The 20,855-nt window shown below is 37.2% G+C and overlaps 1 protein-coding gene across 8 annotated transcripts in view; it reads left to right on the forward strand.

The window, feature by feature from the left end:
- The window catches only part of QTGAL (queuosine-tRNA galactosyltransferase), a 147,796-nt gene that overhangs the window by 91,430 nt on the left and 35,511 nt on the right, over window positions 1–20,855 (forward strand). For 6 of the 8 annotated variants that reach the window (XM_087955686.1, XM_087955687.1, XM_087955689.1 and 3 more), the window contains 2 exons: window positions 11,104–11,199; window positions 17,009–17,133. In XM_087955686.1, the coding sequence (XP_087811812.1) occupies window positions 11,104–11,199; window positions 17,009–17,133 (221 nt within the window). Of the gene's footprint in view, window positions 1–7,847; window positions 7,869–9,241; window positions 9,349–11,103; window positions 11,200–17,008; window positions 17,134–20,855 lie in introns of those variants that run through there. The other 2 variants (XM_087955690.1, XM_026667607.2) reach the window with 2 other exon arrangements.

Raw genomic sequence — 20,855 nt, forward strand, 5'->3', positions numbered from 1 at the left:
GTGTGTGTATACACACATATATGTGTGTATGTGCATATATATGTGTGTGTGTGTGTGTGTGTGTGTGTGTGTGTGTGTATATATATATATGGTGTATATATATATATATATATATATATATATATATATATATATATATATATATATATGTAGACTTACACTCCTAGAGAAGTGTTCTACTTTCAATCACAGGGGTAGGCATCACCCCTAAGTACAAACAATAACAATAACAACAACAACAACAACAACAACAATAATAATTTTTAAAAAATTAAAGTTAGAGGCACGAGAATCAGTCCTCCACAATGGAAGGTGACAACGTCTTCCGCTCCAAGACAAATAAGTCCCGAGATAAGTCAGTGGGCCCCAAAAAGGCCTCTTAAGGCGGTGGATAAGGATGCCCATAGACGGCACCAAGCCTTGGAAAGGCAGTTGCAGAAACGGGCCAGGGAGGTGGACAAGATGGCTATGACACAACAATCGGATCAGGGCCCAAGTACATTGTTGGGGCCCTTGGACTTATCCACCCAGCCCAGACAGGCTATTTCTGGACAGCCTCCCATAGGCATATCTCCTCCAATGAGCACTGCCCGGCGAATCCCAGAGGCAACTTTCACCCCTACGGCCGCCGGTTTAAGACAGGAGGAGGGATTACCTGAGACTATTCCCATCGAAATGAGGCAATGGATGGAGATGGCCATACAAAAGGGCATTGCGGCTGAGTTCAGCAATCCATCCGGACCAGACTTTTCGGCTACTTCAGAAGTGGGATCCCTGTCTGCTCGATCCTTTGCGCATATGGGACATCATCAAACTCAGGTATTCCCCAATATTCCTGACATACCAGTCCAGGGTCTTCGGGAGGAGGTGGAATTAGATGACCAGGATGTTCCCATGGAGGTGGGGTCAATCCATCAGATGGACTTGGGGTTGTCAGAGGCTGACCCACTAGAACGAGGAATGTCGGATGACGAAGCATTCTGGACCAACCTACCTTTTCTGGCCTTTTTCGTCCGCACCTCTTTAAATCTTTCCTGTTCAAAGCAAAGAACACCGCTAAACTAGGCACATCAAGCCCTCATCCATTGTCAACAGGGTCTCAGGACGAATCCAAGAATCTAATATTCTCACAACCGGCTAATGAGGCAGAAACTATTCCTGTCCCTCGTAGGTTTGCTGAATTAGTACAAAATCAATGGGCATCAGCAGCATCCTACCCAGCCCCAACAGGGTATGATAAACAATATTATAATTTGGCACCAGAGTTTTCAAATTTTCTCAAAACGCCAGAGGTGGATGAGCCCATTGTGGCACTGGCCTCTTCTTCAACCTTTCCCAACGAGGCCGAGGAAGCCCTGAGACCAGAGGAAAAGAGAGCAGTGTTGGCACTCCGTAGGGCGCATGTTTCTGACGCCTGGGCCATTAGGGCAGCTACAGCTGCGTCCTTTTTTACACGGTCCTCCCTACAATGGCTCTTCCACTTGAGGGATATATTGCCGGCGTCAAATTTCAGAGCCCACCAGGGCATTGCTAAGATTATTGCAGCGGCAGAATTCTCCGCCAATGCCACATTTAATGCAGTCAAATTCTCATCTAAAGCCATAGCATCTCACGTATCAGCACGTAGACTGCTATGGCTCAGACATTGGCAGGCGGATACCAAGCATAAATGCAAGCTGGCATCAGCCCCAATATCGGGGGATAAATTATTTGGCAGTGTCTTGGAGCCCCTGCTTATTGAGAATAGAAACAAGAAAAAAGTGCTTTTCCCTCTTTTTCGGAGGTCTGAAAACAGAATGCCCCAGTCGTTTCGAAGGGGCTCCTTTCAGCCCTACTATCAAGGCCCATACATTCCCAGATCGCAGAGAACATCAGGCTACAGGCCCAGTTTTAGACAGGGTAGGTCGGAATCTTCCGATAGAGGTCAGCGGGGAGGCCAAAACAGAAGAAACCCCAGAGGGACCGGAGGCCGATATTTTTGTCGCCCCAAGTGAGTCCTTGACAGCAGCTCCCATTGGAGGGCAGCTAAAATTGCTTGCTGATCAATGGGACAGCTCCACCTCTGATGCGTGGGTTAGGGACTCTGTTAGGTTTGGTTTGGCACTAGAGTTTCAATCCTCCCCCCCCGAACTTTTTCATTAGGAGCCCTAGGTCCACGGACCCCATTAAGAGAGTGTTGATGCAGGAGGCTATCAATCATCTTCTGCATATTCGGGCCATTAGAGAGGTCCCATCTGAACAGCGGGGTCAAGGCTGTTACTCTCTATTGTTTGTGGTCCCAAAGAATTTGGGGGGCTGGAGGGCAATTCTGGACCTCAAACGTCTGAACAGATCATTGGTTTATCGAAAATTCAAGATGACTACTTTCCAGTCCATTCTGCTCAGCATCAGAGAGAACAATGTCCTGACCTCTATAGATCTGACAGAGGCTTATCTACATATACCAATTAGACCAGCTCACTACAAATATCTTATATTCTGCTATTGTGATTGGCACTACGAATATATCGCCCTACCATTCGGTCTGGCTTCGGCCCCTAGGACTTTTACCAAGGTCCTAGCAGCGTTAGCTGCCTCCCTCAGGATCAAATCTATTCGTTTACAATGTTATCTGGATGATATTTTAATTTTGTCATCTTCCAGACATCAAGCAAATTTGGATACCAAGATTACTCTGGAGACCCTTCAAGGTCACGGCTTTTCCATAAATTGGGATAAAAGCCATTTGATCCCTTCAATTAGGTTAGTTCATTTAGGGGCAGTGATAGATACCGTGGAGGGCAAGGTTTTTCTCTCTCAGGACAGGTTGAATAGTATGCAGTCTTTGGCCAGAGAGATCAGAGCCTTAAAGAGGGTTTCCCTGGCAGTTCTGTCTCAACTGTTAGGGAAACTGATTTCTTGTATTTCCATTGTGCCTTGGGCTCGATTCCATTCTAGAGATCTGCAATGGTTCCTGCTACCCTTCCAGTGATCCGGAAGAGCCACTTCCAACGTCCAGATAAAGGGACCGCACAATGTTCTCCGATCGCTCCGCTGGTGGTCGGAAAACATGATAAACAAGGGATGTCCTTTCAAGGAATCTTGCAGGACAACGATCACAACTGACGCCAGCCTGGTAGGATGGGGAGCTCACTTCCAACCCCACACTGCACAGGGAAGTTGGACTATTTCCGAACAATCACAAAGCATCAACCTGTTGGAGCTGCGAGCAATTCATCTGGCATTATGCAGTTTTCTACCCCTTTTCCAATCACGCCATGTTCTGGTCTTGACAGACAATATCACAACCAAGGCCCATGTAAACAGACGGGGGGTGGGCACCCACTCCAAACTTCTGATGCTGGAGATGGCCAGGTTGTTCAAGTGGGCCGAGGCCAATCTGTTTTCGCTCAAGGCAGAGCACATAGCAGGGGCCTTAAACACACAAGCGGACTGGCTCAGCAGGGCCACGATAGATCAGACAGAGTGGCGCCTACACCCGTCTTTCTTCCAGGAAGCAGTGCGGAGGTTTGGGCAACCGGTGATCGATCTATTTGCCTCTCCCCTCAATTGCCCCGGTATATTTCAAGGTACCCAACTCAGGGGGCGAAGGCTGTCAACGCCCTGCGATGTCAGTGGCCTCCCGGACTTCTATATGCGTTTCTTCCACTCCCCGGAATACCCAGGTTGATCCAGAAGTTATTGGAGGAACGAGTGGAATTGATATTGGTCGCCCCTTACTGGCCCAGGCGAATGTGGTTTGCAGACTTAGAGGACCTGTCAAGAGAACAACCTTGGAAAATTCCACCATCGAGGGTTTCCATCTTGCAAGGGCCGGTACTTCGCCCGGACCCACAATGGCTCAGCCTAGCTGTATGGAGGTTGAGCGGAGCCGTTTAAGGACCCAACAGATTTCAGAGGATGCCATTGCCACCATACAAGCATCCAGGCAGTCCTCAACAAATCGTATATACTAGGCCACATGGTCCACTTTCTGTCGCTGGTGCTGGGGGTCTAAGATCGACCCAACCGCCCCATCAATAGGACAATTATTGGACTTTTTACAGGAGGGGTTGACCAAGGTCCTATCTCCAAATACTTTACGCAGACAGGTGGCGGCCTTAGCCTCGGTGATATCCTGGGGTGACCTTCGTTCCATAGCACACCATCCACATGTCCGCAGCTTTCTTAAGGGTGCTGCAAACTTACGACCTCCTGTAATTCACCGCTATCCCACTTGGGAGCTCAACAAGGTGTTAACCGCACTTACAACTGGCCCGTTCGAGCCTTTAAGAACCGCTAGTCTCAAATTCCTGACATATAAGGTGGTCTTCTTAATTGCAATCACATCAGCAAGGAGGATTTCCGAATTGGCAGCATTGTCGATGAGAAAGGACCTGTGCGTGTTTCATGCGGACAGAGTGGTTCTCAGATTGGATCCATCGTTCACCCCTAAAGTAAATTCAGTCTTCCACAGAGCGCAGGAGTTGGTGCTTCCAAATTTTTGTTCGAAACCATCTCATAGACTAGAGCATCAATGGCATCGACTTGATGTTCGAAGGGCGTTAAGCATCTATCTAGATCTCACGGCGGCATCCACTTTAAGACACAAGGTGTCGTCGACAACCATTGGTGGATGGTTGAGAGCCACCATAGCTAAAAGTTACGAATGCCAGTCCATCTCAGTTCCTAAGGGCATTACAGCCCACTCAACAAGGAGTGCGGCAACTTCAGCAGCATGGGTCACACAGGCTTCCATAGATGAACTTTGCAGAGCGGCAAATTGGGCTTCACCATCGCCCTTTGTCAGAAATTATAAAATTGATGTGTATGGCTCAGCGGACACTTCATTTGGCAGAAGAGTCCTGCAGAGGGTCCACAGAGTTTAGGAGTGGATTTCGATCCAGACGGAGTCCCTCCCTAAGGACAGGCCAAGCTTTGGTATGTCCCACTTCTGGATGCTCTGAACAGCTCATGGGAGAAAGAGCGTTGGTACTTACCTGATACGCCCTTTCTCTGTGAGCTGTGAAGAGCATCCAGCCCCACCCATTTCTTTCCATCTGGTGGGGTTCCGTTCCGGTCAGGGATCTAGATTAGGTGATGAGTTCCGGACTTTGGCACTCAGTCTTCGCAAAACTGGGGGACGCTGGGGAGGTGTCCCGTGGAGGAGGAGGAGCGTCCTGGAGTTTTAAGCCCAGCCTTTCCAGAAGAGACTGAAGCACCTCCCACTTCTGGATGCTCTTCACAGCTCACAGAGAACGGGAGTATCAGGTAAGTACCAACGCCCTTTTACTATGTCCTGATATCAAAACCACAGAACTCAAAGAGGGTTACTTTTTTTGTAACTTTAAAGCTTCCAAAGCAGATGAATGGTTTACACATGATGTAATAAATATATAATCTTGTGAAGACTAGGCTTTGTTTGGGATGTGACAGCTTGCCGGTTTGTATTGTTTCATTTTTTATTTTACTGTGATTTAAATCCAAAAGAACTAAGAAGAACTTCTTAATATGGTCAAAGAAAGTGAAAGAATAAGAGGTGAGAATGCTAAAAGAGAGTGTTAATGAAGGAGACCTTAATTAAATAATAACTTTTGGGATAATTTTTAAAAAGCAGAAAAAATTGGTGACATAAAATAGGCTGTATGTTTTGTTTAAAGTTTTATTATGGTTTCTTTACTTGCTTGATTTAAATGTGTCAGACATTTTTACTATGAGCACAATGTAATTTCATTCATTTTGTTGTCTTTATACATACATTCTTTATTGAACTTTCCCCATTTATACTTAAATATTTTATTAAAACATTACCCAATAGTTTATCATTTACTGAAACCGCTTTTATTCTGCCTGTCTGCTTCAAGTTCACTGCTTATTTCCATTTAACATATGTAGTTTTCTATCTTCTATTATCATCCATCTTTGCTAATTCTAGCATTTGCTTTCCATATAATCCTTTTTCATTTTTCCTTGTAATTATAATAAATGGTCACAATATTTAAGTATCTTAAGCCAAACATTTTAGAGTTTGAATACTATTATTATAGTTGTTTTTATTATGATAATAGTATAAATTTAGCTAGAATTCCAACTGTGGATAATTTTGATTTATAAACTTTGAATATCACTGTTTTAATTCTCAGAAATTATATTAACCAATGGCACTAGACCATGCACATGTTCCAAGTATTAAGGTGGTAACAACTTTTTTTTGCTTATAGCAGTGACTTCTACAATAGTCATAACTTTTTCTTGATGTCACTCAAGGTAACCTAGCTAAGATCAAGGTGCTCTTGGTGTGTTTCATCTTTTCCTCTTCCATGAGTTTTCTGCAGTGCCCACCAGGCTGAGCAAGCACATATGTGAGTCTGTATTTCTGTAAGCCTGGAAAGTTGAAGGATCTATTCTAGACCATAGTGGTAGGCTGGTGGATCTCTGTAAGCAGTACTTCTTCACCAGAAAAAAATATTTTTTTTTTAAAAAAAAAATTAGGATTGAAATTAGAAATTTCATATCTGATTTTTTTAAAAGAAATTTTAAATAGACACATGTATATTTTAAAAAGTCTGTTAAAATTAGTCTTCATTTAATGATGGTAATTGGGAGCAGCATTACTAAGTGATGCAGTTGTAAAGCACAATGTTATGTGACTGCACTATTCCTGCTGACTTTACCATTGATTTTGTCAGAAACTAGCAGTGAAGATCACAAACAGAGATCACATGGTTGTGGGGATGAAGGAACTCTGTAAGTATGAGGACTGGTTTATTTAGTGTCATTGTATGTTTGAATGGGCACTGAAAATGTGGTTAAGTGAAAATCACATGTACCATTGCCCACTCCGAGAGACTTAAGAAACTCCTTTTCTTAAAAGATCAGAAATCTACTGGTTGTAGATTATATGCTGAAAGAGAACTGTGTTCAGTCTGAGATGTTCATTATATAAGAGAGAAAAATATATTGTTTCGGGTTAGAAATGTTAATTAGCCAATAAAGGAGAATATTTGTAGCTCAGAGTTGAAATAAGGTGCTCTCTGAACTTGTTTTCTTGCAAATGTTTCATTATACAGCCTAGGTATCCTCATCAGTGCTAGTCCTATGATGGTACCTAATAGTTTGGGTAATGAAACATCTGCAAGAAAACAACCAACATCTGAAAGCACCAAGGATGCCTTGGGTTAATTAGCTTCAGTTTTTCACATTATGCTCTTGTTCTCATACAGAAGTTAACTGGTGAAATTCTATACATGCAATTTTTAAAAAAACAAACTTCCTGTTAATTTCAATAGAGAAGCTTTCTGTCCAGTTTCAGTTTGCAGTTCATAATTCTGTACATATGCCAGTACAATGTGTAGTTTCCAACAAGATTAGCTGGAAACTAAAAACAAATTAATGTTTTGTTACCAGGAATTTCTTTAAGCAATGAAAACTTAAGTCAGTCGACCAATACCTGCTCTAAAAAGACACCCACATGCTGCTTTAGTTTAACCATTTGGTATAAAATGCACTGAAACACAACACTTGTTAAGTTTTCTCTGAAGCTAGAAAAAGCTGACCAAGAGACAATTTGTTAAAAAACAACAACATGACTTCATATTCCCTAAGGCAAGGCAGAAAATGGAGAATGAATTCATTATCTTACTGAATCAACACCTACGGATTAATTCATAAATCAATTCATAATGCTGTTCTACCAGTTTGTCTTGCGCCTTCAAAAATTGGCATAATTTACGTGTGTATGAGTGTCTTAGGCACTTCTCAGGATCATCACACAAAGCTAGAGAGTTCCCATTGCTCTAGGGTTTGGCAGTAACTGTCAAGAAATGTGTAGAAGTTTGAGATGCTGGGGGAGGTGTAATTCCCAGCTATTGAAAAAAAGAAAGAGCTGTGTAGGTTTTGTTCCTTTTGTTCCCTGTTTCTGGGTGGGATGATTGCAATATGATTGCAAGTAATTATAATAACAGATTTGCAGAAGACAAAAAAAATGTTAAAAATATTCTGTCAGGTTTGTTTGTAGGTAGTTTTATTTGTTTTTATGTTTTAGTTGTTTACACGATTTCATAGATGCACGTTTAAACTTTGTATAATATATTTCAGTATATTTCATCTATTAGTTACTGTGTTTTATTTTGCAAGATATATATACCCATTTAGACTATAAATGTGTAAAATGAGGAATTAATTGGATGTAGATTTTTTAAATTAAATTTTTAAAATAATATCATTTTTTTTATGGTAAAGGAAAGCTGGATATTATGAGTTTGCAATCCAGTCAAAATAGGGTATGGCTTCTTCTATTGGATCTGTGGTACTTAAACATGTTTGGGTCTGTTCATTTATCTTGTTGAAAATACATTGCCAGTTAATAGAGTATGTTAGCTTATACATTTCCCAAGATGCTTTCATCACTGAATGGCCTGGTATGTAATAATTTTTATATCTTATTATAGGCTAAATATAATAAACCTAAACCGGTCCCATTCTAATACTTCCAAATGTACAATATAAGCAGTGGTGGGTTTCCAAATTGTTTCCTACAGTTCTATGTGTGGTTCTATGTGCTTTGCGCACATACAAATGAGTCTAAGATCAACAAAAAGCTGTTTCTTACCTCCCACTGAGGTGCGCCAACGTGCTATTCCCGCGTGCACAAATGAGACTACGACCAACCAACAGCTGTTTCATACCTCCGCTGAGGTGTGCCAAATGAGTCTAAGACTGACCTACAGCTGTTTCTTACCTCTGGTGAGGTGCGCCAACGTGTGATTCCAAAGTTCAGAAGTATTGATCACTTCAATACCAACAAATTTATTTGACTCCTCAAAGACAATAAATAACGTTAGAAAGGAGAGCCCTATATTACTACTTACTGTAACATATATTCTACAATCTTTTAGAGAACATTATTAGCTGCAGGATTTAAAAAAAAATATTGTTAAAGATAATTATAGGATTCATATTCTTAATTCTGCTAAGCTTTGGTGCCACTTCCGGCATGCATGCCATAGATTTGTTATCACGGATCTATGTGTCTGAAGGCTACTTTTCTTCAGTGATCTTTCAGGATAATTACTCTTCCTATAGTTTCAATATTGCCTTTATGTCCTTTATACTAATTTCATTCAGAATGATTTTTGAAGATAAACTATGTTAAATCTTAAAAACAAGATAATGAACATACAATATTACTAGGGATAATGGTTTAAGTATGTTATTAGAATTAGACCATTTTCTTCTTATACTGTTTTGCCTTACAGATTTCTAGAACATCTGGTATGGAATGTGATTATTTTTTTTGCAGCCCAAACATGCAGTGAATGTGATTTGAGCTATATTGTGCAGATCTGGCATCTTGATGATGGCTGTCAGGTTAAGTTCAATTTTTAAAAAAATATTACTTTTAAAAAGTGTTTTAAGAATATGTAGGGAAGTTGTAATGGAATAAGGAAACTAGTGAAAGAATCAGTACTGCAAATTATGGCAGAATAATAACTGGATAGTGGTATTGTATGGATCACATATACACTGCGAATGAGCTAGGTTAAGTCCACAAGAAGCAGCTGGAAACAACTAATATCTGTCTGTGTTTGCTTAGCTCATAAAAGTAGCTTTAGATATAATACCTAAGGCAGGATGCACTATACTCCTTTAACTTCTTGACAAGAAGATTAGTCTGCAGACATGCTAGACATTTTGTCTTATATTAATGGAAAAAAATAGATTTACCTTACATAATCCGGATATTCTGGTTTATTTCAGCTCTAGGTTTAAGACATACTTGTTTAAAGCAAAAAAGGCTTTGTTGGTATAATTCACTGAAACTGTCGTTCAGAAATATACAAATCAAAGGTCACATTCATTTATTTTCCTAGATACCAGTTTTCTTCAGTTTTCTGTGTAAATATTTAGGTTATTAAATTTGCCAATATTTCTACTCATGTGTGCCATTTTTTGTTCTTATTTTATAGATATTACGTGGACATAAAATAAATGTTACTAAATACCAATTGCTTAAGGCTGTTACAGAGTCATTCAAATACTTTCCACTTGATTTGTTCTAAGACAGCACTTTCCATTGGTTGTTAATTTTGGCATATAATATGTAAACAGTAAAATTACAGGTGTGCTTAGTTTCCAACTACTTTATTTCATGTTTGTGAACTTTAGATCTTACGGGAAACTTACTACATACCATAGAATGTAGTAGAAAGCTGCTAAATTTTCTTTATTTCAATCTAAGAAACATTGACAAGTCTCAGATGCAAGGGCTACTTCTAAACGAATGGCCGGAAATGCCAATAACACTTTGTATAGGGAATGCATTAATCTCATTGTGGAATATCACATTTAAATAATGGTCCATATATTGGGGTCCTTGTAAACAGCATGGTGGCCTAGTAATAAAGACACTCACCTCCCACTCAGAAGGTTGATAGTTTAATCCTAAGTATCAGCAGGCATGTCTCTCCTAGGATGCAAAGAAAAAATGTCTGCTGTGAACTCTGCATGGCATCAGGAAGGACATTCAACCAGAAAATGCTCAGCTCCCTCTAGTCACCCCAACTCTTTCCTGAATTAAGTGTTTGCAGGGTTGTAAAAAGGGGTTTTTATATTGGGTTCCTTATGTTTTTGAACAAAACCAAATGAGATATTGCAAAACGCATGATCTCAGATTTGTAATCTGAGGTCTTGAGTTCAGTTTTGCTTTAGTGTGAAAAATGATTATTTGGGAAGCATGTTTCATTCTTGTCTTGTTGATTTTGTGATCTAAATGGTATTATATGTAGCCCATCCTTTAAATTGTTCTAAGGAGAAAGTAATAGAGAGGAAGTACAGTTCATGGAAAAGTGTTTCTTATCTTCTTTAGTACCACTCTGCCAATGAACAGTACTTTCCCTCACTGCAGCTTTGTAACAAAATATTCAGAATTTATTATAGTATTCATAGCATTTCTTACCTATCCTGAAAAATTACTCAGTTTTCTTAACAAAACAACCCATTTCTCTCAAAATACTTACCAGGCTTTCAGCCTTTACCGAAAAGAAATATTAGGTCCCCAAATTTATTTCTTAAGAACTATGCTTCTTTGAAAAATAAAAGACTATTTTCTCATTCTGTTTCTAGGTTTTCACATCCCATGGGCCAACAGTAATTATGCCAACTTGGTTCTGTTCTCGGGAATGGTTTTATCTTGTTGGAAGATTTAATGAAGAAGGAAAGGTACGTAATATGAAAAGGAGAGAAGTATAACCTAATTATGGGAAAAATTGATCTCACTCTTTCCCAGTTGGATGCCCTCCAGATATGTTAGAAATACAGTTATAAGAATCTCCACCCAGCAGTGCTTTTGGCTAGAAATTCTGTGAGTTATACACCTAACATATCTAGAGGGCTCTAGGTTGGGAAATCTACGCAATAATGTCTCAAGAGATGCTTGCACCATGTGATCCTAATCACGGTTGAAGTTCTACATCAAACATTTGATTGAGTTATATTTAATTAAGAAATTAGCGTGTTTTCCAAAGTGCCATTGATAGAGGAACAGAGCAACACAGATCTATTACTATGGTGTTTTTGTTGATTGATTGATTATGTCCCATCAAATTGATATAAACTCATATAGATAGATTTTCTCCATGGCAATCTGTCCCCAACCTGGTCCTTCAGCTCTTCCAGTGGAACACCATCATCACTGTAATTAATGATATAAAAATGTTAATATTGTCAGCAGTAATACTACCTCTGGGAAAGCACAAAAGAAGGAGAACTAATGTGGTATTTGTTTTGTTATTTGTGAAGATGTTATTGCCAATCTGTATTGACATTCTGCAAGCACATAGGAACATCAGCTTTTTCACAACAAGTAACTCTAGAATTTTCCCAATGTTAACACAGCATTTTAAATAGTTCACTTATCACTGAACCCTGTGACTTATTCTGAGACACAGGGCCCTAGATGGCATTTGAAAGAGATATCACAAAACTGTGTGAATCACAGCTTCTATTTGAGAATTGACTCAGAAGGTACTTACATAATACAGCATTACACATGATGGAATTGTTTTGAATGGCACCTTCTACTAACTTCAGTGCAAAGTAGTGTATTGAAGTGATGTCAGACATTACATATGAAATCCTACAATAATGAACTCATGTTATATAAGATGGAAGACTTCTGTATGTATATTGCTACATATTGCTGTTCTGCAAAGGAACATAAGATGAGTTATAATTTAAAAGACAGATATGCAGATGTAAGAAATACAATTTCACAAAAAATCCAATGCAAGAAGATAAAATGGGCATCTCTCCAGCTTAGCGTAAAGTTATTATCATGGAGTTCTCTGTATGAAAACAGGATTTCATAGGTTGATGATACTTGCATGTTTCCAACAGTAAATGGTGATAAGAAAAGAAGCATAAATGGAGTTTTGGGGAAATTTGCAGTATTCTGACTTATTGATACAGGGGAATAATTACTTTCTTTGGTGACATAAATGAATGGAATGGAACAAAGCAACTGTGGAGAGACCAGTTACAGTCTCAAGAATAAGTAAGAATGGTGAATGATTTTATGTACATCTCTTTAGAAAAAGATCCAGTTGTTTAAACTGCGGTTTAAGCATAAATCCATCGATACATGTGACAATGAACTATAGAGCTAAAATATAACTATTTAGATTATTTCTGATGAAAGATTTAGATAATTAGTGACTGATACAAAAATGACAAGACTTTCCAGTTTTGAATAAGGGGCATATTATTGTATAGTGTTGGATGAATCTCAGCAGAAAATTGACATGGAGGAAAAGGAAAGAATTGAACATAGAATGAATGCCAAAAAGGGCAAAGTATGAATCCTGTATGTAAAAGAATTAGAAGATATTTTTTCCAGCAGAACAAATGGGAAGTGGATGCAAGAAAAGCTGCCTGAATTGAATTAATTTGGTTAATTAATTTGATTTTCTGAAATTTATCAACATAATTATATATTTTATTGTATTTCAGAAAATATATCAGCATCCCAGAAAGAGAAAGTTTAATGGAAACTGAAACATCTTTAGATGGGGTTTGTCCTTAATTCTGCTCAGCGCTAAGGAGAAAAATTGAAAAGAGAAAACTACATAGCATATATTTCAATAAGGTCACAAGAAAAACATTAGAAGTTAGAAAATGAATATTTACAGTTATAAATGTAAATAAATAAAAAAGCGTATAAATTTCTTTAAAACAAGCCCTTCTTAACAGTATGCCTTTAATAGTATGTTGTTAAGCATGCTGGGGTAATTAATCAAATCCATTACTTGATGTTTACTCCTTTCCAAGTGAACTGTGGCTGCTCACATATTTTTGTTTCGGGAGGTTAATCTTTTAACTTTGTTTTTCAAAATAACCAAGCAATTTCCTGCTTTGAGATTGGGCCAGTATACTTTACAAACCTATCAGGGCATAACTCTTGGGCTCAGCCACAAAGCTAGGAAAATTCTTAACTGGATTTGTATGGTTTGGGGAAAGTCTAAGGCTAAGCATTAGATGAATGAATTGTTGTAATAGGTTTTATAGACATGTCTTTGGTGGCAGTTCCAGGAAGAACCAGAGTTTGAAACCATTATGAAAACTATACATTGATCATTGACCTTCCTTTGCATGAATGTGTCTGCAAGCATATAGAAAAGTAAGACCCTGAGATTTGTTAAGAAATAATACAGATAAGTGATTTGAAATTGTAAATATATGAGTATCATGGTGATAACTGTTCAGATATACATATACCTGTGTTTGGCCTGTGTTCCTTGATTCAGATATACATATACCTGTGTTTGGCCTGTGTTCCTTGATTGTAATGGTGTTTTTGAGGGTTCTGTATAGATGAGATTGTCTTGTTCTAAAAGTCAATATTAGGCTGATATTTTTAATCCTATCAGCCCAATTTAATGTGCTTTTTATTCTGCTGTAGCTCCCAATGAGCACATTTTTTTCAATAGATGTTCTTTGGATTAAAGTTGCTTTAAAGTGTTACGTTTCTTTCTGAATAAGTATTTATCCTTATCACAATTACCCTGTTTCTCCAACAATATGGCCTCCCCCAATAGGAAGTCCCAGCATGTTTTATAGGCATGAAATGAAATTAAGCCCCTCCCCCCAAATTAAGGCCTATTTTAAAACATGCGAAATGGGGGGGAATGGTGGTGGTGGGGGGCTTGCCGTTAGGAAGTACTTTTGTTGCATACTCAGATATGGTGCTGCCTGCATTGACCCCGATACGAAGTGCCCCACCAATGCCGAGGTCAACATCCAAGCCGTCACCGCCCGCCCGAAGATGCAAGGGGGGGAAATTAAGTCACCTCTGAAAAGACGGCCTAGCCATTTTCGGGGCTCAAAAAAAAAATAAGACCCAGCCTTATTATATGAGAAACACGGTAACATATCAGTAGCAACACTTGTTTCTGAAGATATATAACTACCAAGCTGTTCATTGGTAGTTCATTGATATATAATTAATAAGCTCTTAATTATTTCCGTATTATGGTAACCAGGCTTTTCAAATTTGTAACCCTTTTTATTTGAAGTGGGCCCCTTTCCATTTTGACATGGAAATATATACATATTTTACAGTAGTACTTCCATACATTGGTGCCGAAATAAGTCACAGAACATTTAAATCACAGTATTCTTAATTATGGAATCTAGTGAAAGTAATAGTTTGAATGGGGAAATATGTAAGCACTGGGAATGGTATATGGTGCAATAAATTCTACAAATATTCATGTGGCAACATACACATGCACACAAAAAAACTTGGGCAGCATGTTGCTCTGTAATTAGAACCATGTGGTTAACTTGACTTAACTTGGAGCATGACATGAAGAACAGAAGCCAGGTTAAATTTTGCCATTGACATAGCATCACCACAATGTTGAGCACAAGGGAAAAATAAATCTCACTAGAATGTAGGTTGAAGAAACTGGTGTTTTCTTTTTCTGGTGGTTATATTGTTTTTCACATTCCCACTGCAAGTATTCATTATTCTCTGCTATATTCTTTATTACCCTTCTTAGTAAACCTGATAGAAACCTATGTAAGATACTTCTTTTCAGCATCAAAATATTGCAGAGGTTACTGGAAAGCTACAGCTGAGTTATCACACAGTTCTTCCTACCCAATGGCAAAAAATAAGCAGACTTTTTCAATCAGTAGTGTTGCATCTGTGATATCTGTGGCTCCTACAGAAACCAATTTTTATGTCCTTTCATACTTACTAGTTGTTTATCTGTATACAGTATTGGGAAAATATTAATATTCAATTCCTGCATAAAAAGTACATATACTCAGAATAATATCTGAATATTAGATCTCAGAGAGAATCATGCAGCTGAATAATGAAAAAGGGCCAAATCATCCATGCTAAAATATTTGCAGGGTAAAAAGCTCAGGAAACCCTTGAATGATAAAAAGCTGGTCAATATAGTTAGACCTGATATATACAAATTATTTCAAATTAAGCTGCTCCTTTGGGTTTGCATTAGGTCATGTCAATTTTTGTGGTTTCTCTTGCTTCTGCCTTTGCCACTTGGCAAATATGAACACTAAGATAAAGGTGGAATTGAGCTGTTTAGTTTAGTTTAGTTTAGTTTAGTTTAGTTTAGTTTAGTTTAGTTTAGTTAATACTATAGATTCTTTAAACATTTATACAAAAGACTGGAATGAAAAAAATGATTAGAATTTAGTTTTATAAATTACAAAAATTTCAAGAGATACTGTTAAACTGTCTCAGTTTCCTGGTAGGAGGTTCTTTTAAATAATTCTGATCATTTTTTACTTGTTTCTATATTGGACATCCATCTATCTATCCGAAACTAAGGTCCCATGCAGTAAAAACTGAAGAGAAGGCTTGATCATTTGATATAATTATTTTGTCTTCAATAAAGAATGCCCAAAATTAAACAAAATACAACATATTATAATGTTTTCATAATTGAATTTTATTTAAATACTCTTCATTTGAAATAATTCAACTTTACTCTTTAGCAGGAAAAGATCTTGGAGCTGCTTACTTGTGAGCAATAAAAATAAAGCATAAAAATATGAAGAATGACATTGGGAGTTAAGCAGCAATTTATAAATTAAATAATTATTCTTAGGACTATTATGAAACATTTTAGGGTGCAAAAGTATTTAGAACAACTGAGAATTCAACAAAACAGAATGCTGTGCTTTCTATCTCCCTAGAACCTCTGATATAAATAAATAGCATATTCTGTCCACTATTTTTGCCACCTAACATGTATGTTAGTTCTATGATTCATTTTCACTGTTATGCCACTAATCTTGTATGTCTTTTCTATAAACCAAATTTGTTTACATAGCATGGTCTCATGACAGCTTGTAATAGAGCAGGTTTAAAAATGAACAATATCTTGAAAATATTTGAGGATTATATGCTTTGTTTTATATTGTCACATGACCATACTGTCGCTATATTCAAACAAAAGTTATTGATCATTTTCATTTATATGAAATAATGATAGAAAATGAGAATAGGATTTTGACATTATGTGTCTGATACGAAGAAAGATGGTATACATGGCTCTTATTGATATTTCATCTCACATCCTGAAATGATCATAGAAATTTAAAGTACTCAATTTTTGTTTATTCTTGTCGAGGTTCGGTGACATTTATGGTATACATTTATGATATTTTTGCCAAAGTATTGGTTTCTCACAGTTTCTCTCAATTTCATAGTGCACAGCTATATTATGTTCTTTAAAGATTTGGGAGAGGGGCATTTTTGCTCTCAAAAATCAAACAGAAATCAAATGTTTTTTCCAAATATTTCCAGTAGTGTAAAGTTTCCTCATCTCCTTTACTACAGATTAGCCATAGAAAATACTTCTGAAGATCCATTAAATAAATTTATTCATAGGTTCTAATATGTTATATTACATTTATATTGCTATAGGTGTTTGAAAATAATAATTTACTGTATCAACTTCTTTCATTCTGTACGAAGTATGGTCTGTTGCAGGGGACCCCAGAGGATCTGCTCTTCTTTTATGAACATCTTCGAAAAGGCGGAGAAGTGTTTCGAGTTGACCAGTGCCTCCTCTTGTATCGTTACCATGCACAGGCAGCCACTCATGCAGTTTTAGAGTAAGCCATGTCTTGTATCAAATGTCTTAGAGTATTAAGTAAGGGTTTATAGGTTTATCTCCTAACAAGAGAGGCATTTCTTTGGATAATTTGCTTGTAAAATTACAATATTTTTTTAAACTTGTAAGTTGCCTGATGCTCAACAACTGTGGTCTCAAATTATTTTTAGGGGTGTGTTAGTTGAATTTTTGCAACACGTATCTCTTAACCCTAAAATTAGTTATTATGAATGCAGCTATGATCCGATCCTATAAACAGGTTTCACCTGACTGCTTTCTGGCTTTAAACATTTTAGTTGTCTGTTTTATAAGTATTGGGAAACACCCAGCAGGCAGTGAGGAGGAATCAAGTAGGGAGTTAGGCTTGAATTGTTGACCTCACCTAATCTCCATGAAACTGTATCTATCAGCTCCCAAGGGAAGACAAACAGCCCAGGGAGATTCCTATATTATAGGCAGAATACAATAAAGTAGTTAGCTTGAACTCTCATGTGCGGATCCATTCTTTTTCACCTGACAGGAAGCGTTACATGTAATTCTAGACTAGAACTGTAGAATGGGCCAACTTATTGTGGACAACTCACCACAAGACAACTTGCCATGGGACAACTCAATACGAGATAACAGTGCATTAAATATGAATGTCTCTTAATATGATTAAGTTGTCCATCTACCTCTTCCTTAGTTTTATTAAAATTATTGGGATTTTATTATTATTAATAATATTAATATGAATAATAATATTAAGAGAGGAGTGGGTCTACAGTTATCTCACATTCAGTTATCCTCCAGTGAATTGGCCGTGGCAAGTTGGTCGTGGCAAGTTGTCCTAAATCTGTAGAACTGAATTTAAGATCTTTTTCTATTATATCAACTAAGTAAAGTCAATCTCATGGGATATTGAGCTTTAAATCAATTGTACAACTTACTGGTATTTGTTCACAGAAGTGCAGAGACCATGCAGAGTTCTTTACAGAGACTGAAGCCTTAAAATAACTCTTTGTAGAGTTTATGGAGATACCAAAACTAATGTTCCAAATTTGATCAAAAATGGAGACATACTTTAAATGTTGCTGAGATTCTTAACAAAAAGTTTTCTCCATCACACACTTACATTTTGACAGAAAAATATGAGCCCATAAAGTTTTAGCCAGTGTTAAGTATAGACTCATTAAATGTGAGCCATTTTATAGTGAAAAATCCATCCATTACAGATGTATACTATGCAACTATTGCATCAGTTGCATAGTATACATCTGTAAAAGTATTCAGTGTATATAATCTGTTTAGTTTCAAAGGTTATGAGCAACACACTTGATATGATTTTTGCACATAAAAAGGGAAAAATGATTTTTTGCCCAACACCTGTTGTTGAGTATCAGTGATTTTTTGTGGTTCTTTGTATCCATATGTTATTTACTGAGATAAGTTCATAAAATGTAACAAACAATTTACTAGAAAGAGTTTGATCACCACAAGGAAGGAATATAGAGAATGGAAAGCAAAAATTTGACTATTGCTACTTAAATGGCATCATATTGTTCTGTATGTGATATGATTGTTAGAATTTTTGCAACCTTTTCTAATGATATTTCAAACTATTTGGAAGACAGTTTTTTCTTCTGTGGGAAAAATGTTTTATTGGAAACGGATTTGTTATGAATTAGCAGCAAGCTGTTAAGTCCATTTTACAAGTATGGCACAGACCCCTGGATTACAGCATCCTTGCAGAATGTGAAAGTGGCACAAAACAATTTCAGATGGGTTCTGTACACAGACAAATATGAAGCTTCCATTATCTCTTTCTTTCTCCTCCTCTTTCCCTTATTCCCTCCCATGTTTATCAGTTCTGAAATGAATAACATATTTCAACTTTGGGAAAAATATTTCCCCAATGTCAGGCAAAAATATTGAATGTTGATTATTTTGTATTAATAATAAAATTCTTGAAACATTCAGGTCCAATTGCATAAGGTGACAATTGTATATATTTCAGCGATGGAGCCCATTATCTGAAAAGGAATACTAGCATGGCTTTTAGTGCAGTCTTTATTCTGTCTGAGAAACTTTTACTTTTCTCTTCTAATTGTGTGGGTGGGAAAGCCATGCAAGCCAGTGTCTAACAGCTTCTAAAAGCCACACTGTGATTTAGATTGTTCCCTCTTCCTAACTGGGTTCCTACAATGAAAATGGCCAAGACCAGGTCTGTGCAGAGACTTTTAGGTCTCTTAGGTTTTCAGAACCTCAGCCCCAATTATCTCTACATGTTCTGTTATTCATTTATAACAATAAAAAGACAGTGAAACAAAAACCCAAATGATTATGTACTCTTTTGACCACTGTGTTGACTGATGCCTATTTAATGCTGTTGTATTTCCACTGAGTATTTCCAAATGAGCCATTGATTTTCAGGATAAAATTATTCTTTGTACTGGTCAGTGGCCTATTTATTTTGTTCATTTGCGAGATTTGTATCCTAGCTTTTCTCAGGAGTTAGTAGTAACTTTTATAGCATTCTCATCTCCTCACAACAATCTGTGTTATGTGAGGGAAACCTTAATACTAATCTACAAGATTAGGAAACTCATCCAGAGGTGTAATTCAGACATAAAAGAGTGTCTCCCCAGAATTGGAAAGATTGACTGGTCTACAAAGATGTACATTAGCAAACACAGGGTAAGAAGTCGGAACTCTGAATAGAAATATCATTGAGCTGCTGTTTGGAGCCAAAAAACATCTGGTAGAGATTACGGCATTAGTTCTTCCTTGTGATTAATTGGTTATTTTTAATATCCCACTGATAATGTTTTGTCCCACCATTGAGAGGGTATCACCTGGATTTTCTTTGTCTGAGCTGAACAAATATCTTTTGAAGAAAGCATTGAAATTCAGAGTCTTCACTCTCTTATAGTCAGGATTCATAATACTTGAAGGGTGAAAATTGGAATCATTACTAGGTTTTCCTTAAAAGAATAGTGAAAAAGGCTGGTTTGCGCTTATAAAGTTTGCCCCTTTTTTAAGAATTAATGGTTTGCTTGAAAGCAAGGAGGGCATCTCCCTTTTGACCATTTTTAGCTCCAAAATGTTTCAAGCAATTTTCTCCCAGTAGATTTATTTAGAATGCTTGCATAAAATATGGGAAGAAGAGATTATTTGTTGTATTTTAAAAGAAGTGATAATTTATTAAAATTATTTATACTTGTGATGAAGAATTCATTTCTTTATATTCTTTTTATTCTTTACCATATTCTTATTTTTTTCTTCCTTTCCAATTTTCTTTCTATTATTTTTTTGGAACTTTTTTCTTTTTTAGTTTGTATTAGTTTTCATTTTTTTAATTGTAACTTTTAACAACAATGCTTTTTTTTAAAAAAAGAACAATGCGGAGCTTTACTGCACTTCATTCGGTTATTTGAGTTATATCCATTTATATCTATAGGCAAGCAGTTTTCCCTAGGAATCCTTACAGATGCCTGAAGGCGACCTTGTACAGGAATTTTCAGATTTCATAATAGGTGTGGTGCTGACGTACTCTGCTTTTATGTCTCTGAGGGCAGATTCACACAGCTAATGTTCAACTAATTTCTTTTCTTGATAGTACTCAGTTGAAATCATTTACCTCTAACAGTGACACCTATGCAGGTATTCTAAATAAAGTCAAAACTGATTTGGCTAATTTAGATAATATTTGGAATTTGAAAGAGAAACGTAATACTTGAAATC

This window comes from Notechis scutatus, chromosome 2, assembly GCF_049901735.1.
Source record: "Notechis scutatus isolate UNSWTSFEM ecotype Mainland chromosome 2, rNotScu1.2, whole genome shotgun sequence".
Lineage (NCBI taxonomy): Eukaryota > Metazoa > Chordata > Lepidosauria > Squamata > Elapidae > Notechis > Notechis scutatus.